The 24,458-nt window shown below is 41.5% G+C and overlaps 2 protein-coding genes across 5 annotated transcripts in view; both read left to right on the top strand.

Moving 5' to 3' along the window:
* The first annotated feature begins 254 nt into the window (after positions 1-254).
* Positions 255-4,143, top strand: msantd1 (Myb/SANT-like DNA-binding domain containing 1). Its single transcript, XM_005939638.2, has 3 exons — positions 255-927; positions 1,033-1,326; positions 3,455-4,143. The coding sequence occupies exons 1-3, from the start codon at positions 674-676 to the stop codon at positions 3,744-3,746; spliced, it is 840 nt and encodes a 279-aa protein (XP_005939700.1). The 5' UTR covers positions 255-673; the 3' UTR covers positions 3,747-4,143.
* A 1,011-nt stretch (positions 4,144-5,154) lies between these two features.
* Positions 5,155-24,458, top strand: part of rgs12a (regulator of G protein signaling 12a) — a 54,914-nt gene continuing 35,610 nt past the window's right edge. For 2 of the 4 annotated variants that reach the window (XM_005939639.3, XM_014339183.2), the window contains exons 1-3: positions 5,572-5,774; positions 6,532-8,383; positions 10,389-10,481. In XM_005939639.3, coding sequence (XP_005939701.1) covers positions 6,596-8,383; positions 10,389-10,481 — 1,881 coding nt within the window. In that variant the 5' untranslated portion in view covers positions 5,572-5,774; positions 6,532-6,595. Of the gene's footprint in view, positions 5,197-5,571; positions 5,775-6,531; positions 8,384-10,388; positions 10,482-14,134; positions 14,889-24,458 lie in introns of those variants that run through there. The other 2 variants (XM_042227435.1, XM_014339185.2) reach the window with 2 other exon arrangements.

Below are 24,458 nucleotides of genomic sequence, written 5' to 3' on the forward strand. Positions count from 1 at the left end.
TGCTCTCTTTTTCCCCGCATCCTGCCAGATAAAGCAAATCCTCCCTCTCCTCATCTCAAAATGACTTGTGTATTATTAAAAGCTTTTAAATGGAGCAGAGTGCTGGCTGACTACCAAATCCACTGCCTTGTTGCCAGGGAAACACATACCCATGGTCTCCACTCCTCCTCCTTCTCAGTGCTTTTTTTCCCCCTCCCACCCCTCCTCCCCTCCTCCCCTCCCCGGAGGCTCATATTTCAAAACCATCAGCAGTCTTGTGCGCTCACACTGCTGCCTTTCAACTAAAAGCTTTTTGTGCTTCCAGTGAAGCAGAATGGAGGGGAGAGAGAGCAGATGGGAGTGGTTAGAGGAGAGGGGAGGGAAAATAAAGGGCCTCCCTCACCGTTGCCAGGGCAACTTGATGTCACGGTGACATCACGCACCACTAAAAGCTTTTAACCGGATTCCTCTCCTGCCTTAGGCCCCATTTTGAGTCCTCTTTCAGCTAGACTAGGGGGAAAGGCACACGCAGGGTGGTGGTGTGTGTGTGTGCCTTCCTGCTTCTATCCCTCCATTACTGGAGACTCAACACGGCTCTTTAGCGAAGTAAAAGGCTTTCAAAACCAACCTCTAAAGCTCTGCAAACAGAACCAGCACAGGTCAAGAGAGTCATTTAAAAAAATTTAAAAAAAAAATGGCATCAGAGGATGGTTTCAGCTACCTGATGCCAGGCCACAGTGAGAAACACAGACGGGCCCCGAACTGGACCGATGGCGAAATGAAAGCCCTCCTGTACGTGTGGGAGGAACACCACAACGAGCTGAAAATGAGCAAGAGGAACGCTAAGGTTTACGAGAAGATGTCCCAGAGGTTCTTTCAGCTGACAGGAGAGCAGCGCTTCAAGGAAGAGATCAAGATGAAAATCACCAATATGTCTTTTCAGTACAGGCAAGTGCAAAACCCCGGTCCAAAGTCATGGCTCCAGCTGCTGCATGACCAACCCCCCCCACCCATTTTTTTTGTTTTCGTTTTACATTTTCTCTGCTTTAACAGGCGACTGAAAGCTACAGTTGGCGAAGGCAGCGAGGCGCCGGATTGGCCGTACTACAAGGCCATAGAGAAGATCCTCTCCAAGCCGCTGGAGAACGGCAGGGTGAACTCTTTGGAGTTTCAGGCCTCTGCAGCGGGTCCCTCCACTTCCTCCCAGTCGACAGACAACCTGGTGCCACAGTCAGACGAGGGGCTGATGGGATTCCTGCCAGAGTACACAGGCTCCTCGGACGAGATGGAGATCAAACAAGAGCTGGACTCGCTGAGCTCTGATAGTGAGCACACACAGGGCTCCAGGTAACAGGAAATAGAGGAGACACACAGTGCATGTGTGTGTCATAGTGAATATGTGCACTTTTGAAACACTCATAAAGATAATAATAGATGAACTGACCTTTGTATGCTATTGTTTCAGAGAAGCAACCCACCAGATATACAGTTTTATGCAGTTTTCAGCTAGCCAGCTATAACTGAAAGTGACTACCTTTCCTCAGCTGGGTTACTTGTTGCTATGCTTTATTTAAACCTTGAATGCTAAAATTATATACACAATTGCTTTTTTCTCTCTGCGTTTTAACAGTTTTGTTAGTTTCTGTAAAGTATACTTACTTTACTTACTTACTAATAATCTATGTAGGTCTGTCTGTTCCTCTGATCCACTCCAGACTTGGTGAGTCTGTCGCTGGGGACTCTGGCAAGGGCAGTGCTCAATTTTGAGGTTGTTTAGATGAGCGGTTCTCATTTTTTTGGGGGGGGGGCTAAATGTAGTTCCTTGTTAAAAGTGTTTCCACACTGACAGACGCACACACTATCTTTCTGGGGACATTCATGCAATCCCAAGCCTCTTAACTCTACGTTTAGCCATAACAGCTAAGTGCTAAAGTCTTAAATTCACCCTAATTCTTTAACCCTAAAACCAAGCCTTAGCCCTCAAATCAACTTTTGATGGGCTGAAAAATGAGTCAAAAAGTTCTTGCTTTAAAAAAAAACCCCTCATCACTCTGATGCACTAAAATTCAATCTGGATGTGTTTTCTTGTCATTATTGTTGTTGTTGGCATTAGTTTCCTGTGGCACACCACAGCAAACGCTCACTCATGCTTAGGGATGGGTATCGAAAACCGCTTCTTGCTGAGAACCGGTTCCCACTGTTTCAATTCCTTGGAATTGTTTGCCATTTTTGCAAACGATTCCCTTATCGATTCCCGTCGCCACGAATTACGTCACCACATTGCGGAGCGTCATGTACCTGGCAGGAAACATGGCGGCTCAAACGCTCAAAAGTTTGATTATACTTTACGAGAACGGATGACAACAGGGTAACTTGCAATACTTGCAAAGTAGATATTTCATTTAATGAAGGAAACACTACGAGTATGCAAAAGCATTTGCTCACAAAACACACGATGACCTTAAATGAATGTCGTGTTTTTAATTCCGCTCCGGACTCGTTAATCTCAACCCGGCAGCAGCGTTTGTACGTCCTCTCCCGTTAATGCAGCAGGTAAATAATCAACTAACAGTGCATATTATGTTAATGCGATCTGCCTTCTTACAAAACCTGCCATTACTGTGCATTTAGGTGACCATGATGAGACAGACAGACAGAGTCTGGCTCAGATGCTGCCAGTTCTCGCTGCAGACTACCGGTAGCGTCTCCTTTCAGGCCAGGATAGACGAATGTCACCGAGCAGTGACTAAGTTTGTGGTCAAAGGCTTGCACCCATTTGCCACAGCAGATGTGTTTAATTGTAGGCAGGGACATTACTGGATATTCTTCTGTAATTGTAATTATTTCTACTGAAGAATATTTATGTTATTATTTTACATTTACAATTTTTTTTCCTGGGGACCCTGTGACACCCCATAGGCTGTGGATCTCTTAAGATCTCACTGCTGGGTTTGTAAGGCCATGTTACTCCTAAATTTCTATCTTGTTCAAAGAGAAGATATAAAACAAAGTTCTAAGCTAATCGACCTTAGTGTTCTCCTTTTTTAAAAAGAATCGATAAAGAATCGAATCGTTAAACAGAATCAAAAATGGAATCGTGAAAATCTTATCAATACCCATCCCTACTCATGCTGCTTCTCCAGAAAACTGCAGCCCACAATCTGCCTGTACTGGTTAGGCAAAATCAGAAACATGCATCCAGCTGATGTGTCCTCAGGGCTGTCTTCTTATTAAAACAGCTAAAATCTGTAGATTGTTGCTACCAGTAATAAGCCATGTTTCACTCCCTTTAGCATTGTAAAACACTTGCAATGATTTACTTCTATGATTTCTGCCTTCGGCGCGAGGAGCCGATGCACACAAACCAATGTTATGTTGAAGGTCGTGGAACTAACCTGTGAAAATGCGAACCCAGTGTGATCTCTTTTTACTAGGCACTGCCTGCTCTGAAAGGTTCCCCTCTCTGCTCCCCCAGCTCACATCCTATCTCGGCCAGGAAGAGGAAGGCCAGCAAGCACCTGTCCTTGAAGCGGAAGAAACTGCGAGTCTTACAGGCTATGCTGCAGCAACAGAAGAAGTCGAGCCGGGCCATGGAGGAGACGTGCAGGGAGGTGCGTCGAGCCGTGCACCAACAGAACCTCCTCCAGGTCCAGTGCCTGCAGCTGCAGGAGCGCATGATGAACCTCCTGGAGAAGATGATCCAGCTTCCCGCCACTGCATCAGCCACATGGGGTCAGAGCGGTGTGAAGGATCCGGGAAAACCATAAAGTGTATATTTTTTGTTTTGTTTTTTATTGGGGGGCATTGCCTCACCTATAACCTTGTTGAATACAAAAAAATGATGTATTTTATTTTGGCATTCCAGGTTTATCCTATTGTGAGTAAAGCTCTGTGTAGAAATGGTAGAGACAGGCATGAATACAGGCTTTTACCATTTCTGGAGGAGCATCATTTGTACAAGATAAACATGTTATTGCATTTGTTAGCACTTTAGCATCAACATTAAGTCAGGCTCCACTGTACATTTTCATTTTAGGAACAGTTGTATAAGATTTCTTGATAATTTGCCAAGTACCCTAATAAAAATCACTGTGGGAACAACAGCCATCACTTTTTATTCTTTGCCAGGATAATTACATGTTACATGGGAGGTCTGATGCCAAAACAGGCCAATTTGTAGCAACCATGAACCAGGAATTTAGGCGGTAATCCCCACTGTTACTGCAGTCATTTGGTAAAGAGCTGCCAGCAAATGGCAACACAAGCTGCTTGAGATTTCTCAGAAAAAGAAACCTTGACTATGTCTTTTTGTGCAAAATAGTAGCTTTAATGAAACATTCCTGACTTTCTTTTGCGTGAGAATGTGACAGAGTGATTGGTAACCTTGATATTTATAGTGTTATACTGATATCCACATAAAAATTTCTAGAAATATGGGTCATTAGTCATAATAAGACTCTGACAAGTCAGACAGATTCTTCTATTTGTATCATAACAAAGCCACTGATAGTGGCTAACAAAAGTCATATAACAGCATTTTTACAGCATTTAGTTTTAGGATTTGATATATATAGAAGCTTTCATTCAAGGCAGAAACCCGCAGATTTGTTTCTTGAGAACTGACAACTATGCAAAGATAACCTGCTGCTGTCTTTCACTCTAACATCCCCCATCTCCGTGACTCTACAGTACAATTATTGGGATGCAAAATACACAGAGGGTGGAGGCTGACGTTAGCTGAAATATTAAGGTCTTTGCCTTTCAGCCCATTTTAAGAGGATTTGGAGAAATAGGGGGGATTAGGCTAGTTCCATCACACATTACACCAGCTCAAAGGAAGTCACTCCTTCATGAAAATGAGAAAGCAACATCGTTTGTTTCCTTATAACACACTGAACTGTGTGGCCTGTGTTTGCATAGTATGCTCATTGCTCACAGCCGTAATAAATAAATCACAAAGTGCAACGTCATTGCATTAGACTTCTAATCCTGTTGTTATATAGTGGTTTGTCAAAACGGCTGTCAGCTTCTTGCAAATGAGTAAGCTACACCGCACATGAGTAGTAAGGCCAGGGGTGAGGCAACCGTTGCAGCCCTTTGACCAGAGTTAGTGTTTACACACCATCCGCCGTAAAGAGCCGCAGTCGAGTGGAGGGGAAGGAGTTAACCAGAGGCAAAGTGGATGAGACATACTGCAGTAACCGCAGAGTCATATGGGTAAGACCTTTTTTATTTTTACTTTTTGGTTTTTAAGTGATCAACTTATCACCATTGCATGGGCAGTGCCTTTTAAATTTCATTATATTCCTCCTTTTAGACATATGTCAGGGGTGATTACAGAGTCTCCAGAGAACTTTCTGTGCTCTCACTTGTATACTTAAGCAGAGTTATTTATTAAAAATATCATATATAAATAAAAAAATATATACATACTTTACTTTACTTAAGGGAAAAATGAAGCTTGTCAACTGCCATCATTGTCAGCCAATAGCGTCACTCCCACTGTTTGAATATTGAACGCAAAGGAGATGCTGATTGGCCAGTGGGAGGAGTCACATGTTCCGGAGACGTTACGCTGTCATGGTTACAGTGAAAGACGCTTTGTGATTTCCGTGGTGAGTGAATGGATGGAGGTGGTGCCCTCGAGCTCTGCCATATGGAGTACCGAATCACTGCAGGGAGAGAATAGAGAAAAAAAATGGACGCGTGAAGCGGAAAATGTAAACGTGGTAGACTCGTGTTAACGTAAACGTAAAACCCGTGGGCTTTTTTTTCTGGCACAACTTTAAAAGCAGGTACTGTTAATTTTTTTTCCCCGATAAGGCCTTAATTGTTGTCAAAGTTTCGAGCTACGTTAACATTGTTTGTCGCCTTAAAGTCTAAACTCTAAAAAAAAGTAAAGCAGGAGCTAGCTTTCGCTATTTTTGTTTCGGTTTTTTTGCCCTCATAAAATGACTCGGGCGGTGACTTAAGTGTTGGAACATTTAAAAACTGGCTTACCGACACCAGAGTCTTTCATTAAAGTGGTGGTGAGCAGGGAGCCAGCTGGCGGTGTGTTTTGGGGAGTGGGTGGAGGGGTGACTGGGAGTAATATGCGAGCCGTGTTTGCACATAAAAGCTGCCTCTGTTTTAGCTCTGACAGATAATTGCAGAAATAAGATTGATGTGGGTTGCGTTACTTGGTTATTAAATGAAACTGATTAAATTAAATTAATTTGTTGACTAGGTGAGAGCAAAGAAAGCTAGAAAAACACCCTGCTTTATCTAACACTACTTAAAAAATGTTATTCTGTTTTCAGTATATGGTCTTTACATTATTTATTAGCAGTATTCATCAATAAAATAACCATTTAATGTAATTAATAAAATGTGCTGTAGAACTTCTCATTAGTTTTCACAAAGAACTTTAGAGCTGTCGTTTATTGGCAAGTATTTTTGACATTTTAATGCATGAGTTGTAATTTATTAAGTCTTTGAACAATTTGATGTGGTGGAAAAACATGTCGTCTTCTTTACTTTTTATCCTTGTGTTTTGCTTTGTGTTACCATAAGATGACAACAACACAGTAGTGTTGGCAACGGGCAAGTGTTTCAGTTCCCACATGCGGCAACAAAGATGAGGATACAGGGACAGCCTGAGGGCGCGAGGAGGCGTCTGGATATGAATGCATCCGGTGAGTTCAAGAGCGTGGAGGTCATCCGTGGTCGGGCTGGATATGGCTTTACTATTTCAGGACAGAGGCCGTGCATGTTGAGCGGCATCCTGGAAGGAAGCCCGGCATACTTGGTGGGGCTCAGACAAGGAGATTGCATCATGGTCATCAATGGAAGTGACGTGTCTACTGCTTCTCATGAGGCTGTGGTGCAGCTGATTGGCAGCTGCAAAGGACCCCTGTGCTTGGTGGTGCAGGCTGAAGGCCGAGTGTTGGGAAACCCAATCCTTAATGATGTGAAATTTGGGTTTCCTCAGAAAAGTGGCGTTTTCCAAAAGGCAAGTGTTTTCCGCACCGTCTCAGATGACTCAAGCAACTCCTCCTTTAACGCAAGTTGTTCGGTTGCCGCCAAACAGAGGCCGGTTTCAGAGCCGGATATGTCACAGTGGTCACAGCAGTGGAGTGCTTTAGCTGAGCAGCCAAGGGAGGAGACTTCCACGTCTGGGGATGCAGACTCTGTTATTACAGACGAAGCCAATCCAGACTGGGGTGTTTTGAACATGACTTTGGTGGTTGGCTACCTGAGCTCCACAGAGCTGATTTTGAACACTAGTGAATCAGAGGACTGTTCAAAGGCCATTCTGGAGAGAATCCGACAGCTGGGCACTGAGCAGGACACCCATACCCTTGTGATGATGAAGATCATGTTTGATTGCATTCGTCTTTGTGACGACGCTGGAGCTGTTTTGGCAGCTTTCCCTGCTGAGAACCTGGTCTTGGGGGCTGTGTGTACTGAAGACCCACGTTTTTTTTGCCTGGTCACCACAGGGCATATTATTAATGGCCGTGTGCCAGAAGATAGTCCTCTGCGTGCCTCCTGCCATGTTTTTTTCATTGACCCAGATCTGGGAAATCACAAGGATCACACTGGGATTGCTGGCCGTTTTGGTTTCAACTGCACTCCAGATCCAGATGCCTCGGGCTGCCTGGAATTCCCACAGACTCCCCCGGATGTTCTTAACTTTGTAACAGTACTTTACAGCGACATGGGGGAGGCTGTGGAAAGACTAAGAGTGAAACTGGACGCAGAAGCCCAGGAGCATGCCAAGGAGAACGTCAGCACTGCCAAACGTGGCAGTGCCAGCAGCAATGGGGACAGTGGTATTGGAAATGTTTCTCCCCCTGAGGAGAGAGCGGACAGGGATTTCCCTTCGGTGATCCAAAACCATCCTGGGGCCCACCTCCCCAGCTGTCCATGGGATTATCCTCTGGCTGAGGGCCTCACCCCAATAACCCTCTCCAAGAATGGCCAAAAACTTAATCCAGAGAACACTACCAGCACAGATTCCCTTTCAGAGTCATTACCTGGCCCAGATTCTTTAGTTAGCTTTTATGGAGGACCCCCACCCAGACTACAGTTCCAGTTCAAGCCCCCACCACCTCTTATGCGTTTGGATAAAAAAACAAACTTCTCTGGAGATCCTCTCAGAGGGAGCCAACGGTGGTTCTCAAAGCCAAAGTGGCCAAAAGTCCTGAGTAGTGATCCAGCACTATGTGAAACATCCAACAACAACTGGCCCTCACACAATAGTCTTAGTGCCAGCACCAATAACCTGCCACCTCCAATGAGCCAGATACCCTCGGAAAGATACCAGTCAGCTGAAGTCATGATGCTGCCTCCCAGGGAGGAATGGACCAGAAAGTTTGTAGAACAGAGACAGAAGCAGCAAAAGGATGGCAGCACTAGAAATGTAAGTAAGACACTCTTTCTTGTTTTCTTTCTTCTATTTTTTTTTTTTTTACTTTAAAGCTGCAATCTAAAGAATTTAAAAATAAACATTTCTTATGCTGCCATTGAAGTAGTTAATGAGGTTTATGAGTATGTATAAATAATCTGTGATCTGAAATACAGGTTTCAGGCATTTAACTTCCACAAGAGTCAAATATGAAAAATCATATATTTATCATGTTTTAGAACCCAAAAGGTTAAAATTTCTTGATAGTTATTTACAAAAAAGGGCAAAAATGTTAGAAAATATTTTTTTAATTTCACTTGTGAGGGGGCCATTATATGCTTCCCCCCCCTGTTTTTATCTCGTATGTACTTTTAAAATTGCAGATGCTCAAATTAAAAATGGCACACAGCAGCCCAACTACCTGCTCTTTGTATGCTGCAGCATATCCAAGAAAGTAGTTTTAAAAGGGAGGACGTAAAATAGTCTATTTCAGACTGAGAATGAACTGAGCAACTGCACCAAGTCCCATCATCAAATTAATAAGCATTATTTTGAGGTGTGAGTCATGCAAAGCTCTAGTAAACTAGAATACAAGTCAGAAATGACGTCCCTGTAGTAGGTCCTTAATATGTCCTCTTGAAGTACCCGGTGATGTTTATAGGATCTTTATAGGTGTCCTGACAGAGACATTTTATGTGATCAGCAACAAGCATGAGGTGTCCTGTCTTTCACAAACTCTTTAAAACTTTTTTTTTGTATTCTTGTTGAATTAAATGCTTTTACTTAAGTGCTGTGCAGGTTTCTTTGCTAAAATGTAAAGTTTATTATTCCTGTCACCTTGAGGCAAGAGCATCTGCTTCTGTGCTTATAGTGGCTCTTGAACTATTAAATGCTCAGAAAGAATTGAGTTTCCCGACATCAAGGGGGTGTTAGTAAGTCTGTTTTTGGTGGCACCTAACATGAAATAAAACACCACTGCTCAACGCTCAGTTGGTGCAGTGTGTGTCAATTGAGCTCAGAAAACACCTGCTGAAAGTTAATGTGCAACTCTATAAAGAGGTTTTTTTTACTGTTGGTTTCCTCTTTGTCCACAAGATGTCCCTGTGTATCCATGAGCTCCAAGAACCACAATTACACGTCTAAAGTATCTCTGAAGTCGGCTTTTTCACTAAGCAACAGACTCGAATTAGTCAGCATGTAGGCGAGCTTGTGTTTGTAAATAACTTTGTAATCAGGGACACGTGCAGCGGGCTTTAGATTAAGTTTGGCTACAGAATAATCTCATGTGATATATTTTTTGGAGTTTTTATTTAAGTTTATTTCTTTAAGAGAAGCATTGCCCTGTGTTTCCAAGTCAGAGCTTGATTGCATCTTTTCCCAGCAGCTTGCATTAGATCAGAAAAAAAGACTATCTTGAACAGGAAGCCAGACAAATTACAGGGTAGAGCCCATGTCATGCAGCAGTAATTATCTGCAAGCAATAGACACAAAACCTCTCCAGTCACAAGAGTATGCGGTGGCTGGTTAGAATGCAGTATCTTTAAGATATTAGCGATTGTGTTTCCATCTGCAGTCCGAGAGACTGTGACATTAGTGTGCAATTATATCTGAATGTAGAAGCACCAGGAGAGAAATCTGTCAGATCTCGCGGATCATTTTAGATTTCCAGAAAGATGTGTTTGAACAAACTCATCTCAAATTCAATTCTCACTTTGCTTATACTGTTACATTTTCATTTTCTCCTATCCGCGAGTAACTCCATTATCTTTGACTCTCCGGGCAAAAACGTGTCACAAACACTTCAGTTCTCGGAAAATTATGACATTATCTTTGACAGTCATAGCAAATGTCGTGTTTTACAGTTAAATAAGCAAAAAATTTCTGTAGATAAATAGATGTCAGTGACAGTAGTTTAACAGTTACTAAGTTGTAGTTTGGTAACTTGATTTTCTAGGAGAGACAGTGTCTTGTGTTCAAAAGTTAAATCAGTAATGGTGATTTTAAATACTCTTGCCTTCAGGGTTCCAGGTTTTGGGGTATAGGCGCTATTCGTGCGTCTAAACGTCGTTCTGCCAAACGTCTCAGCCTGGCGCGATCGCTGGATGACCTTGACGTAAGTTCTTTTTCCTTCCTCACCCTTTATGCTATGAATTTGAAACATGGAAAGTGTTTTTTCATTTTAATGCTCGGATGCTCTTCTGTCCTTCCCATTCTGGTTGGCCTGTATGTACAAAAATTACCTCATTAATGTGGACGTTTGAACCATACCCCCTCCCTTTTACACTTCATCTTTTTTTCTCTTCTTTTTTTTAACCTCACATTTCCGTTGCCTTGAACTCTATGTTTGCAAGGGGTGGCTCACAAAGTGGTCTTTGTGTAAGCTAGAGGCATGTTCCTGTTTGTTTGGTGTCACTAATGAGCGCTGCTGCATGATGGAATATCATGCTCACATTTTCTCATATTAATGTTTCTGAGGAACCCTCTTTCTGTGCATGCACGTATTACTTAGGCACGCTGATTCTGATTCATATTCACAAAACTACACACACACACACGTGCTCTTATGTCTTGTAATTGCTCCGAATGCACACAAACAGGCGCAAAAATGATCCAGAAAGTGGCAGACTATATTGTGGGTCCACATAGGAGCACACTTGCAGGATCCACATTGCACTCAAAACATCACACCACAAATGTTCCTCAGGAATGTCTCAACACACACTAAAGAGCACTGTTAATAATATTAAAATGTTTACCCCAAGATGTCTTAAGCTACTTTCTTAATCAGCTATAGGTTATAATACCCCACCTCCCACTTCATCTCCTAATCCTCACTGTATGTTCACATGTACGAATCTGAGTAGCTTTTTTTTTAAGCGAGGTTACAAACTTTTACCAGTAAAAAAAAATTGAAAAAATTAAAAAGTGTATTTTTATTTTGTTTCGTAACTTCTTGTTGGCTCGTGTGCAAAGATTTCCTCACCATGCGTGGGTCTAACGGTGTGTTTCATTGTTTACTTTTTATGACTTACCAGAAATAGCTAATTACTTTGCATCAATCAAGACTAAAATTGCCTCTGAGTATGCCATCACCCCTAGCAACTAAGACATCTCTTCTCTAGTGCTGTTATGAGGTGTCTATTCCTGCCTGCTGTTAAATTTAAAAGGGGATGTTTTGAGCTGTCATATACTCTGCTTGTACAAAATAACATTGGCTGAATAGAAAGGTAGGTGTTCTCATGCTTGAAGCAGTCTGTGAAATTATCTAATCTCTTTCCCCCCTTGTCTCTCAGCGTTAGTTTGATCTGTTACATTGTTTTGTAGATCTTTGATATCTTTGTTTTATCATCTCTATGCTGGTGGGACCTGCAGTGGCACAAACAAAGAGAGGCAGGCTTAGGCTAGTCTCAGTTGGCTCAGTTAAATACAGCATATGTTTTGATACTAAGTGTTGATTATCTACAGACAAGAGTACTACATGACTTCTGTTAGTAATTACATGCTATCTAAAAGATAACTATAGCTTCATTGTCTGAAAAATGAAGCCATTGTAAAAGAGCTTTTAAACTTGCATTCAAAACAGACAGCGGGCCTATTTGCTTAAATGCTAGTTTCAGGAGATTTCAAATAAAACAAGGTTTCATTTTGTAAATTAAGAGTCAGACTAACAGCTTTTCAGTCTTAAGTAGTTAGTTTTTCTCAGTTTTGCACTCACATCTACGTGCCCATTACTCCTGGTTTCAAAACACCAGCAGTGCCACAGTGAAAATAATGAGTTGTGAGTATCACAATGAGATTTCAGGAATTAATGGGTAATCTTATGGTGGCTGTGTCCATGTTTTATATATAATCTATGTAGGGACACTATAAAATGACAGAAAAATGGAATACAATGAAATGAAAAAATGTAACTTTGCTTGTTTTGAAATATAGGGCTCATTTTTTGTGCTGTGCAACAATATAAAACAAAATGGACAGTTTAACGATTCTTTTAACATCAGTGTGAGTATTTCCAACTGACGACATTAACGCCTGTAGCTTAAAGCAAAATATTGCTCATCCTTGCTTAAATTAGAGCTGAGCTTCATAACAGGTTGCTGTATTGTGGGTTTGTTTGTCTTTGTTTCATAATGTGCCAAATGTTTTCAGCAGGTGGCAGTTTAAGACCCAGACTCTGTTTTACAGAGCTGTGCTTCTACATGCAGAATGCGGTTTGCATAGGCCCTCCTTTAATAAGATGTCTATATGATGATATATAGCTGCATATATTGTTCAGCATTAATGGTGCCTTCACAAATGTGTATTTTACCCATGCCACATGCACTAATGCACTTCCACAGATCGAGCCGTATGATATCACTATTCTTTAGTCAGTATGATGTGGTGTGTGTGATTTCCAAAAATCCCAAATTCAAATTTTCAGTGATAAAATTTGTTTTTAATCTGCAGTTTTAAGTCACGGTACTGCTATACATTCCAAATAATAAGAGTTTAGGGAATTTATGATTTTCAGAGACTTTTCAGTGTGCACCTCGGGCTCTGCTCTGGATTTTAATTTCACAAGCTTTCATCTTGCAGTCATGGCCAGATATCAGGTTTTCTATAAGCAACTCTGTTCTCCCATAGCAAATTAAAGCCATCCAATGGCACCAATTTGGTTCTTATAGACTTACACATATGCAGAATTGGGTGGTGCCTCTTAAGCACCAGATTTGGAGAATGACCTGTTCAGGAAATGATTTTTAGCATGGGAATCTTTGAAGAATGAAGTGAAATTTAAGGACTTGTTTCCCCCCTACTTTAAAGGTTGTGGTCCCCTTCAGAGCAAAAATAAGTGACAAATGATGGACACAGCAAGCTGATGCACTGTAGTAAACTCTTTACCTCAGAAGACTCTTTAACCTCCTAAGATCCGAGCTCTTCTACGGCATGTATTTTTAATTTCTCTTTGATATTTGGGCATTTTGGGGCCCGATGAATGTAAAAACAAAGAATTACCAGATTCATTTTTTTTGCCTTATTTTTGTTTTTATGAAAAATTAGAGCCACATATGAGGATATTTGTTTAAAATCTTGATAGAACAGTAGCAGTATAATGTCTAATGTATAATGTCTTCATAAGTGGAAATAAGGCCCTTGTAGAGCAAAATTGAGTATTTTGGTCTAAATAACCCAAAATGTGATGTCCAGGTTAATACAGGGAGAAACTCCTGTCCAAGTGTTTGGTTTCTGCAGGATTTTCTGACTTGTGTATAGTTGTGAAGGACTGTTCTCATAACAAGCCTTTTCAGAAAACACACGATAAGCTCTCATTCAGTGCATCTGGACTCACAAGGACACTGTGAGGCTCTTTACGAGTTCCCCCTCATGGATAACTTCTGTATGCGTTCTTGTAGCATTTTGTGTCCATAACAATCTGAAACTATGGGTGACACAGTGGCCAGAAATGAGCATACTTCTGGAATCTTTCCTCACACGGCTCTGACATGTCATAGTAGTAGTAGTATTGTTGCTTTGCAGTGTTTGCCTTCCTTCTTCACCAAAAGAAGAAACTGCTATATAACCCTGTGCTTGTGTATGTAGTAATTCATTTTTTTTGCCCCTGCTGCTTTTCCCTCAGAGAGTACTCCGATGCTAAGCTTTTCTTCGTGCCGAAGAGCGTCCTGTTTTGTACATCCTTGTATTATTTCTCATTCAGAGCCCCACTGCAAACCCCCACCACCCCACACACCCACACACAGCCCCCCACATCCCACTGCTCCGGTGCTGTAAGCCTGTGTCTCACTCATCACACACTCAGCTGCAAACAGATGCTTTGCGCCCTCCATGCTCAGCAGACGACAGTGTGTTCAACTTTGCAAAGATGACACCATTAGCTGGCTGCTGCGACTGTGCTCAATCTGACTATGTTCGGAGGTGTTGCGGCATTTGAGAACATCTGTTCCTGCGAGCCGTTAATGGTTAATGCGTGCCGTTTGATTCGGGTAAATTTGCTGGGGAAATTTTTTGCCTCTTTGCTCCGTGCCTGAAGTTTCTCCCTCTCCTTTTCTTTTAGGTGTGGAAACATTAGCGGCTTTTGTTTACATGATTGTGGGTAAGAGATGTATGCTGTGGGCGTAGCAGAAACCCAGACAGGGCATGAAGACACATAGACGGAGAGGGAGGTAAATAGAGAAGGAATGAGGAGGAATTCACAGCAAAGAGAGCGAGAGAGGGAGGGAGAGAGAAAACGAGGGGAGGGATATTGATAGAGAGAGAGAGAAAAGAGAGAGGAACCGGCAGCAGAGGAAGAGAGGGGAGCTTTTGAACTCTCAGTGGCTGTCAGGATTTTCGGCTCCTCTGCACGCTCTCTCCTCCCTCGCTCAGCTCTGCCTCTCTGCACTGCAAACACAGACTTGCACACGCACCGCGCGAGATCCAGCGGATGGACTCTCTTACACACACCAGGCGTGTGGAGCAGCGCTGAAGACGGGCAAAGCACACAGCGCCATACATGGAGCAAACTTTAACGCTCAACTCCGTAAGTCACAAAAATCCTGCCACGCGTGCTTTTTTTTTTTTGCCCATTTGGTGATGGCACCTTCATCTTTCACACTAGGGATGTCTTGGCTGCCACACTGTTACTTCTTCTTTGGGCTCTTTGTAGCTCCTGTTGTAGCTTTCTGAGCAGCATACAGTGGTTAGCTTGTGTGGTCTGTCAGAGGAATGTTTTGACCAGTGCCAGCTGAGACTCCCATGTGCTGTGTGACACACACTACACTGCTGTATGCAGGAAAATGTGGCATTGCGTCTAGATCAGGATGCACGACGACTTTAAATTAGATGTCGTACTGAAAGAGTTTTGTTAAGTGACCCGGAGGCTTGTTATTGTAAACTGCATGGGGCCTTTTCAATGAAGCGCGCTCTGTTGCACTTGCCCCGAGAAATGACCCTTTCCGCAGCGAGTCGGCAGCACCGGGAGAAGTTCGATTGAGCTGAAGCGACGTTGAGATCCGGCGTCGTCGCTGTCGGATGGTATTAAATCGGCAGTGAATTCTCTGTAGCTTTTTATTCTGAGGGAGTCATCTAACAGCCACAGTTTAGTCTGAACTTGAAATGGTTGCCTGTGGTTTTACCTTGCCCTTATTTGCTTTGTGCAGGCATGTCTTCGTGTTTGATTCACCAGCCATCTCTATAACATATCTTTCCTAACACATTTCACAACTACTTTCTTTGGTAATGTGGAATCATACATGAAACTAAGCTTTAATGACTAGTGATTTAGTCATAGATGCCATACTTCATTATGTAAATTTGTGCCCTATTTTTTTTGTTATTATTTTTTAATGCGGATGTTGGGACTTGAGAAGATGAGCAGGTATCGAATCTTCCTGTGAATTAGCAGTAGTCTAAGGAGAACACGACACACTTTTATGTCTCTGACATCACATGGCCAGCTCTGTTAGAGTGGGTGGACAGCTGTGCTCACGATATTTGTCCTTAGGCTACACACACACACACACACACACACACACACACACACACACACACACACACACACACACACACAAAGCCAGCAAACAAAAATGGTGCATTAACACAATAAAAGTTATTTTGCTGTCCAGCTGCTCTGTGTTGGAATATGCAGCGGCCTTTAACCAGCTGAACAGATGTGGCTGCGGTTGCTGACTTTGCTGTTTGACCCAACTGTAACCACGGAAAATACCCGCTGCCTCACCATCTCTAAATGCAGGCGTACTGCTGCTCCACTCTTGGCTGTTGTCATACCAACATCACTTAGCGACATTTGAGACTATGGGAGTTTTAAAAAATTGTTTTTTTAGTTAACCACACAGCCCTTCATCAGTGCCTGTTGATTTTGTATGCGTGAATCAGAACGCTCTGAAGCTCATACATTCCCCTCTCTCTGTTTACCTCGCTCACTATTACTATTATTATACTTATCTGCTTCACTGAAAAGGAACCTACTGCCAAGGGTGTGGAGGTTATTCAATGAGGAACGACTAGAGCTGCCAGACTTTTTTTAACCTCCTTGGTAACAGTTGAAACATGTCTGGTGTACAGTGGACTGCTCGTTGTTTTCAGCTTTTTACCTCTCGCATGAAGCTCAGATAATGCCGGGGCATGTTTACTTCCCATATGAGACGTTGAGCAAGGCTGCAGACAGGCTTGGAAAGTTAATATTGTTGGCATCTTTTTGGCCTTGTGTTGGCGCAAGATGATGCAGAACCAGGCCAAGGTCTTGTCGATATTACACTGTGGGAGTCATAAACATGGCCCACTGGTGAAGCCTAAACACTGACTTTACCTCTTAAACATTTTTTTAACATCATCTTTCTCTGGTCAACATCAAATGTGGTATTTCCAAAGCCTGGTTATTGCCTGATCTTGTTATTTTTGGCTGTGTAAAATACCACTTATTACTCAGTTTGCAACCTACATGTGTTAGGATGTTTCAAAGAAAAGGTTAGCCAAATTATGTAGTGCTAGATCATTCTCATATTGTGTAGTAAAGTTGACTTACTGTACCCTTTCTCAGTGTTTTCCTTTTTAAAATGTGTATATTGTTGCAGTGGTGGATGCCCAAGTTAAATATGGCCAGAGTATTGAATAATTAGGTCAGGGTACATACAAGTAACCTCCGTGAGTCAAAAGCTCAGGCTTCAGGCCCCTATAAAATGCCCAGTTTGAGAAAGTTTTTCAACTCTTGGCTCTCACTGATGTCACAGAGAGGGGAAAATCCCTAATATGGTCTTCAGAGCACAGCTTTTCTAGTTAGGAGGGGCAGCCAATCAGAAGAAAGTCTTCCAATGATGGCTGCATCAAGGCCCAGTATAATATAAATAAGGATTATTTTGAACTGGCAGTCATGCAAAGCTGCTCCAGTAGATGCTGCAGTTAAATGATGATGGTAATTGTTTTTATAGGTCACCTTTAAACAGAAGCTGACTGATTGTTTTCAAAACAGAAATAACTGTCTGACCTATTTGTAATTTTACATTGTGAGCTTTACCATACATCCTTACAATCTACAGGACATCTTAGGCCTGAGTGATAAACATTGGACCAACTTGCCTTCACTTCTTTCCCATTTCACTAAAGTGGCTTTGGGTTCCCAGCATGACCAAAGGGATTAGACAGAGGGGTTTAAGGTCAGTAGGACTTAAAGAGGAAGTAAAGAATTATGCTACTTCTTGTATTCTGCAACATATGGCCTTGTTACATTTCCAGATGGCAAATAGTATTAGTGTAATCTTATCGTCATAAAACAAATGTAGCCATACACCCAGACTTTTCAGAAAACTTTAAAAAAAAATTTAGTTTGGTAAAAAACTGAAGGGACTGTGAGCTAATTATAGGTGTCTGGTTTCAGGTTGGAAAGTCCATTTCTGGTGGTTTTTCTTTCTTTCTTTCTTTTTGTGGAAAAGAAAGGGAGCAGCAGGAGGGTGTGGTCGCGTCTTATGTGGTTTACTCACCTCCAGCCCTCCAGGCTCATGTGTACACAGCCCTTTCACTGTGATAATAAACTGCTGTGGGAAAGGTCCTGATCACTGGTTTTGGTTGCCTTCTCTGAAGTTGGTCTGTTTTTGTGGAGTTCAGCTGTGAATTGTAAATCGAAAGGCTTCTCTTTTGTTGCTTATTTTGTATGCGGCCCTGCTTTAACACTGTGTTACTTTACAACAAATAGAGTTGAAGTCATGTTTTCATGCATGCTTTTAGGCTTGGTGGTCAGACCATTTTCACACATGATGGCAACCTGTGTAATTAATTTTATTACATTTTCATCATTACACAGTAGCTCTGAATATGAGAATGCAATGTCATGCATGAAACTGTATTTATCTCGAGTATAAGCCAGTTGATGATCTAATGGTTAAGAATAAAACAGGTCATTGCTTTCATTGCAATTGTGTGTTTGTTTGGTTTAAAGGCCTCGTGTCTAAATCAAACAGTACTTTCAGTAGTGAGAACTGATCTGACAACACAATTCTGACCATCCAACGAGTAGAGCAAAAGCAAAGCAGTAGAGTAAACACATCCATTTAGAGGAATGCTAGAAGTACCTTTCAGCTTTTTAAAAAATAGCAACAAGCGCACAAGCACACGAGTCGCACCACACAAATCATACAAATGCCAGTTTAATCCAGACAGAAGCAGAGCTTTACCCATCTGCTCTGACTAACCTGTAATTATTGAGGAACAGGCAATAGATTACTGCTGATCATTGGTATTAAGAGATGAAAGGCAGCGTACTGATGGTCTCTTCCATGTAAATCACTCATACAAGTCTTTGAAGAGATAATTTGTTTACTAAATGGAAACTAAGTGGACCCTTCATGTGGCTAATAGCCAAAGGCCAGACATGTGACATTTCAGCAGCATTATACTGTTATGGATTGTTATCTGTTTAAATAAGAAATCGTTTCACTTAAACTTCCCAGAGGTCAGTAGCACAATGGAAATGTTGGCTTCCTACTCACGCTGGAGGATGAAGTGATCTTTGTATGCATGAATAACACAACAAGCTTAGATCAAAATTTCTAAATGACATTTACAGTATCTTCAGCATGTTTTTTTTACCATGTATGTTTTTGTTTTGTGTTTTAATCTAAATTATTTCTGTGGAATAAGCAGATGGCGAGATGAGATGACAGTCTTGATCAAAAAGACGATGCTTTTATTCTTTTCCACTCCTCTGTTAGTATAATGGAATAATTACACGTTAACAGAGACCTTTTGCTGTAATGGTTTTGCCAAGTTTATATCTAGAAATAGTGGGGAAGAAAACCAAAAAACATTTTATTTTTGTCAAATTCAAATGCTGAATGGTTTGAGCAGTGTTTTTAGCGATGTCACATGCCTTCTAACGTCATGCAAGAATCAACAAGTTTCTAAACTGTCACTGTAAAATCAAAACTAACCAAGAACATGTGAAGCTCAGTTGGATCACAAGTCCAGCCTTCATTTCTGGGCCTATTATGGCAAACAGCATTACTCAACAGTGCATGACATTAAGTCACAAATATGACTGTTTGTTCTGTACAAGTCGTCAAATATCTTCTTCTCTGAAGGGTCTGAGTGTGGTTTCACAATCCTTGAACCACAGACATAACAGCGATACCAGATCCGATACGAGACGGTCATTGTGTTCGTGTTTTTCCCATTCCTGCCCTTTTTGCATCACATAACCATGCTGACCTCATCAGATCCTCGCTAATTTGATAGGATGGCCTTGCAGATTTGTCGTGACAAATAAGATTATCACAGTAAAAACATTGGATCCTCTAAAAATCAAACACAGTGTTGCCTGTCAGGAGTTTCATAATTTTCCAAATCAGTCCCTTTCCTTGTCTCCCTACACTCCTTGCATGTTTGGAAAAGAGATGTGTCTTCCCTCTTATCAGCTGCCGCACCCTCAACCTCCCTCCCTCAAAAGGAAGTTGCCTTCATGCAAGGCGCTTTCTGATGTTATTTTCAGGGAATAGTTTGTCGGCAGCCACAGATAGCAGGCCTAGATTATTTTCCGTCTTGGGTCAGGATTGGTTGTTTGAGAACTTACCATGCAATTAGTCTTGTGACAAGCAGCACTTATTGCTGTTGTAAAGCCTGTCTAGAAATCTTTCGTGTGTTGATTGAATTAAGTAGAGGCTCAGCACTCACACAAAACCTATTCACTTTGTGGCAGCAGACGGCTTCTTCAGCTGTGAATGCTGAAGCAAAGAACAGAAAAAAGCTCTTTCTCAAGGCATTTTAACATGCTTTGCTCTTGTTGTGTGCTGAGACGTGCTCACCTGGACGCAGAAGGTTTTCCGCCCGAGGGAGGTCAAAGGGCAGGAGTAGACTTAAAGGGCTGAGGAGGGCTGTTCTGTGCCCCTTGTGACAGGAGCTATGGATGACTCAGCTCTGCACCAAAAATAGCTTCTAATTACTGCATGACAGATTTTATCCTTGCTTTAAAATAGAGTCCCACTTATATTGTTTTTTTTCATGCCACTGCTGATTTCTAGGGAGCAAAAAAGTTCCTGATATCTCTCTATGTGCAGATATTCTTGTACTCTTATACTGTATTTGCTCTCACGACAATGAGAGAATCTGGTGGCTCTGTTAAGTTCTTGTCCACTTAGATGAAAATGCAAAATGAGTGATCAACTTCATCCTATGTTGAAACATTGTGGTCTCTTCTAGAACCATAATGATATATTGGCATGCCAATATAGTGGTCGATATTAGCTGTTTTGTAATATGTGTAATTGTTGTCTGTTGTGGTTGTATTGAGAGTGTCCATGTGAGGATAGATAAATGACGACTGCAGAACAAATCTACCTATGGGTACAAAAAAGGAACCTGAAACTGTTTGGCGATAGATGGGTATCTGTATTTATGATGGACAAATTCTAAAGTTAAAAATGTAAAAAAAAAAAAGAGATGGGAGATGCACCCTTTAACCAGATTATGAGTATTGACATTCCATTTGTACACCAGAGAACACTCTATGGCTTGCTGTAATAACAAAACAAGATTATGTTTAGACCATATTATAAGGATTCCTAACTAGCTACACATACCAAATGTTTAAATCGGATTTTGTATTTGTTAAGTAGTTTGTTGTTTGGGGTTTCACTTGCCCAATAATGTACATTTATTTAAGAAGAATGGAAGTTCATACATTTCAGTCAAATAAGGCAACAACTAGGGCAGCCTCATGTCACATCATAAATTTCTAGGTAATATAAAAATCTCATATCATGACATCAATGATAAATCAATGTCACGCATTTATGTTTGCTAGTGCCCACAACAATGAGACAAGCCCAGACATGTCTGAGAATGAGAGGCCTTTGTCAGCCTCCGGTGACAATTTAGGACTGAAAAAAAGGCAGCTTAAATAACCTTAAATAATAAACTATACTCTGCAAAAAGTAAACTGTAAAATGTTTTCACCAGCTGAGTCAAAAACACAATGTCGACTCAAATCCGGCTATGAAGGCACATGATGAGGAGAGATGCTAGTAGCTGGTGATGTTACTCAAATGTTCAGTATTTGTTTTTGTTTGTAAATGTATGTAAATGTCATATGTCATCATTTCTTTGAGACATTGCAATCTAATGTCCCACTGCTAGTAACGATGAATGAGGGAAGGTGCTATAAGCATTATTTATACTGGCTAGCAAAGGTTGACTCACTTAGTTTATGGTTTCAATCGCTACTTTTAAGATTTCCTGAATACAGAATGAAACTTATAGTTTTGGGTGATTTTATGTTATCCAGCACTTGCTTGGTTTAAAACAGCAGCCAGAATACCAAACTCAAGACATTAAAAAAGAGTCCGATAAACCATTTTCACGCTGCCTACGTCCATATTATACAGTTTCTAGTTCTATCCTTCCAAAAACAAACAAAAAATAAGAGTAAATTTAAAGTAAGATGAACTGACAAAGAGTTGTAAAAACAATGCCAGAACACTTTATACAGATGGCACTTTTATGTTGGTTTCTAAATTCATCGAACAGCTCTGCTGGATAAACTGTGTAATACCACAATTTTTACATTGTCCCTACATAATTCTTTACATTATGTTTTGTAAACTAAAGAGCAAGCACAAATGCTGACATCAGTAAAATAGACAAACCCTCTCCAGCTGACATATCAGCGTGGCTTTACATGAAAGCGTATACATTGAGCCTTTTAGTTCTGCACTACAGTTTAAAGTACAAGAAGGTACTTTCATCTGCTCTGTTATTTCCCGTGGGGTTACCATAGCGGATGGATCCGCATATTTGATTTGGCTCAGGTTTTACACCAGATGCCCTTCCTGACGCAAGCCTTCCATTTATCCGGATTTGGGACCGACACAAGGACTACACTAGCTTGTGATATCCTGAGGTTGGGTTTTGTGTCCCCACCATCATGGCACTGAAGTATACAGAGAGATTATTGTGCTCAAAACTTACAGCCCAAATCTTAGTTGTTTGAGACGTTCCTGGAGCTATGTCAGCCCAGTCTAAAATCATAACAATTTTCACCTGTGAGCGGCTTGTCTTATACATCTCCCTTTTTTCTTTAAATTTCTGGATAAAAGCAAGCTCTAGTAAACAGATTTATTAAATTACAGGCAGACACTGTTGCAAGATTTTATTTTTTTTGTGCAGAATCCTTTCAAAAGATCCAGTCTAAAGCACAGTTTGTTTGTTTGTTTCTTTGGGAAGTGTGAAGTGCACACCAGATGATGTAAGGCTTTGTTCAGACCAGTAAATGTAGTTCCCACATTCACTTCAGGAAGACAACTTCATTAATGCAGAGGGCTTTACGTAGCAAGCTCTGGCAGGAAAAAAAGGACCATATTTACAAAAAACCTAACTAAATGACATTACGTGTAGGTGTTTTGCTACAACTTACAGGGAGAGGGTGTTTCTCTTAGGTAAATGAAGGTGCAAATTCCTTGTGGATTAGTTTGGAGCAAATTGGTAGGTCTTGGAGGCATGCACTGCGTGGGTGTTTTTCTGCTGCATCGGTTCACAGTACCAGGTGCTAAAAGCCTGGGTGAAACGGGATATAAATTGTAGGGTTTGTGATTAAATAAATTCACTCTAAGCCTGTTAAGGCAGTGACTGCTTTGAAACAACAACTCAACAAATGGATACACAGATTTTCTGGGATTTGCACTTTAAACACACTGAAACGCAGGATTGATAATAACATACCAGCCTGGTGCGTGTGGCACTGAATGGGGTAAATGGGGTAGTTTCATTTGCATTTGAGTTAATAAACGCAGCTGAAGATGTGCATGATCTCAAAGCAGATTCATCAACATGTGCTGCTTTTTATTTCCTGCCTCAAGATGCCTGAAAAAGATTTAAAATGCAGAAGAAGGAGCTTTTTGCACAGTATAAAGCAGCTATGGGCAACAGGTACTGCTATGTTGTTGTTGTTTTTTCTCGTAGCAGACTGTCACATTGAGTAGGTTTGCTTTAATCTGAACATCTACTAAGACGGCCTTAAGCTCCCTGTCTGACAGCATGTCAAACCTGAGTTTGACTACTTCTGAAACTTTTTAAAAAAACCATGCCGGGTGTGTGGAGGTTAAAACGCACAACTCGGGTTTTGATACTACAGGAAGTGATATATGTGAGAGCCTGCAAGGAGAAACTGTCCAAAGATGTGCGTTCTAGTGTATTTGAAACAATACTCGGCAATTTCTTTCCCTCATTTCTATTTGTTTTTAAATGCATTTACATACATGAGCGCACACCCACTCCAGATAGCCACAAGAATGCCACTACCACCCCTAACCCCACCCCCAAATAATCAGCACAGCCATTCAAATGAGATGTTTAACTTCCAAAGCGATCGAGCATGCAGAGATTTAATAAAGAGGAGAAATCTACCATGCAAACCAAGCTGTTAATTTTGCTGAAATGAGTGGATGAGATACAGTGTCTATTAAGTCCGACGAATGCTTGGTCATTTGCCACAGGAAAACCTCAGAATGAGCAACCCCTGCTTTAAGAATAATAGCGGGTCTAAAAACAGTCGACATGTTGATTGTAGAGATTTGCCAGTTATGTGGAGGCACAGTGTTGCAGCAGAGCAGAGAGGAGTGATGCCAGATTTGAAAGGGAAAAAAAAATCTTTTTCTGGTACATGAGCTTTAATAGCCAGCAGAAAAACGCCAGTTGACACGGCTGCCATTTGGAGTTTAAGAATAGCGCTCTGTGACAGCGGATAATGAAGCTCAGGGTTCGGCTTGTGGACTACAAACTTTTATTTTGATTAAACAAAATTCATATGGTCTCAATTTTAGCTGACTGGGTCATTCTTGTCTCTCTCTCTTTTTTTTTTTCTTTTCTTGAGTGAATTGAGAGAGGGAGCGAGAGGGAGCGAGTGCCCCAGCTGGAAACAAAAGAGGGGGGAAGGCCGGTGTGGTTTTCACATAGCGAGCGCGTGTTTTTGCAAGGGGAATAAAAGGGGGTTAATTCATCTGATTCCTTCATGCCACTGTGGCAGAGGCTGTATGTATTGTCAAGCGGGTTGCCGTAGCAACAGCTGCAGAGTAAGGAAATCTTTCTTTCCTCTCTTTGCGCGCACCCC

Source organism: Haplochromis burtoni, unplaced genomic scaffold (assembly GCF_018398535.1).
Source record: "Haplochromis burtoni strain Fernald_Lab_line unplaced genomic scaffold, NCSU_Asbu1 Contig_260, whole genome shotgun sequence".
Classification (NCBI taxonomy): domain Eukaryota; kingdom Metazoa; phylum Chordata; class Actinopteri; order Cichliformes; family Cichlidae; genus Haplochromis; species Haplochromis burtoni.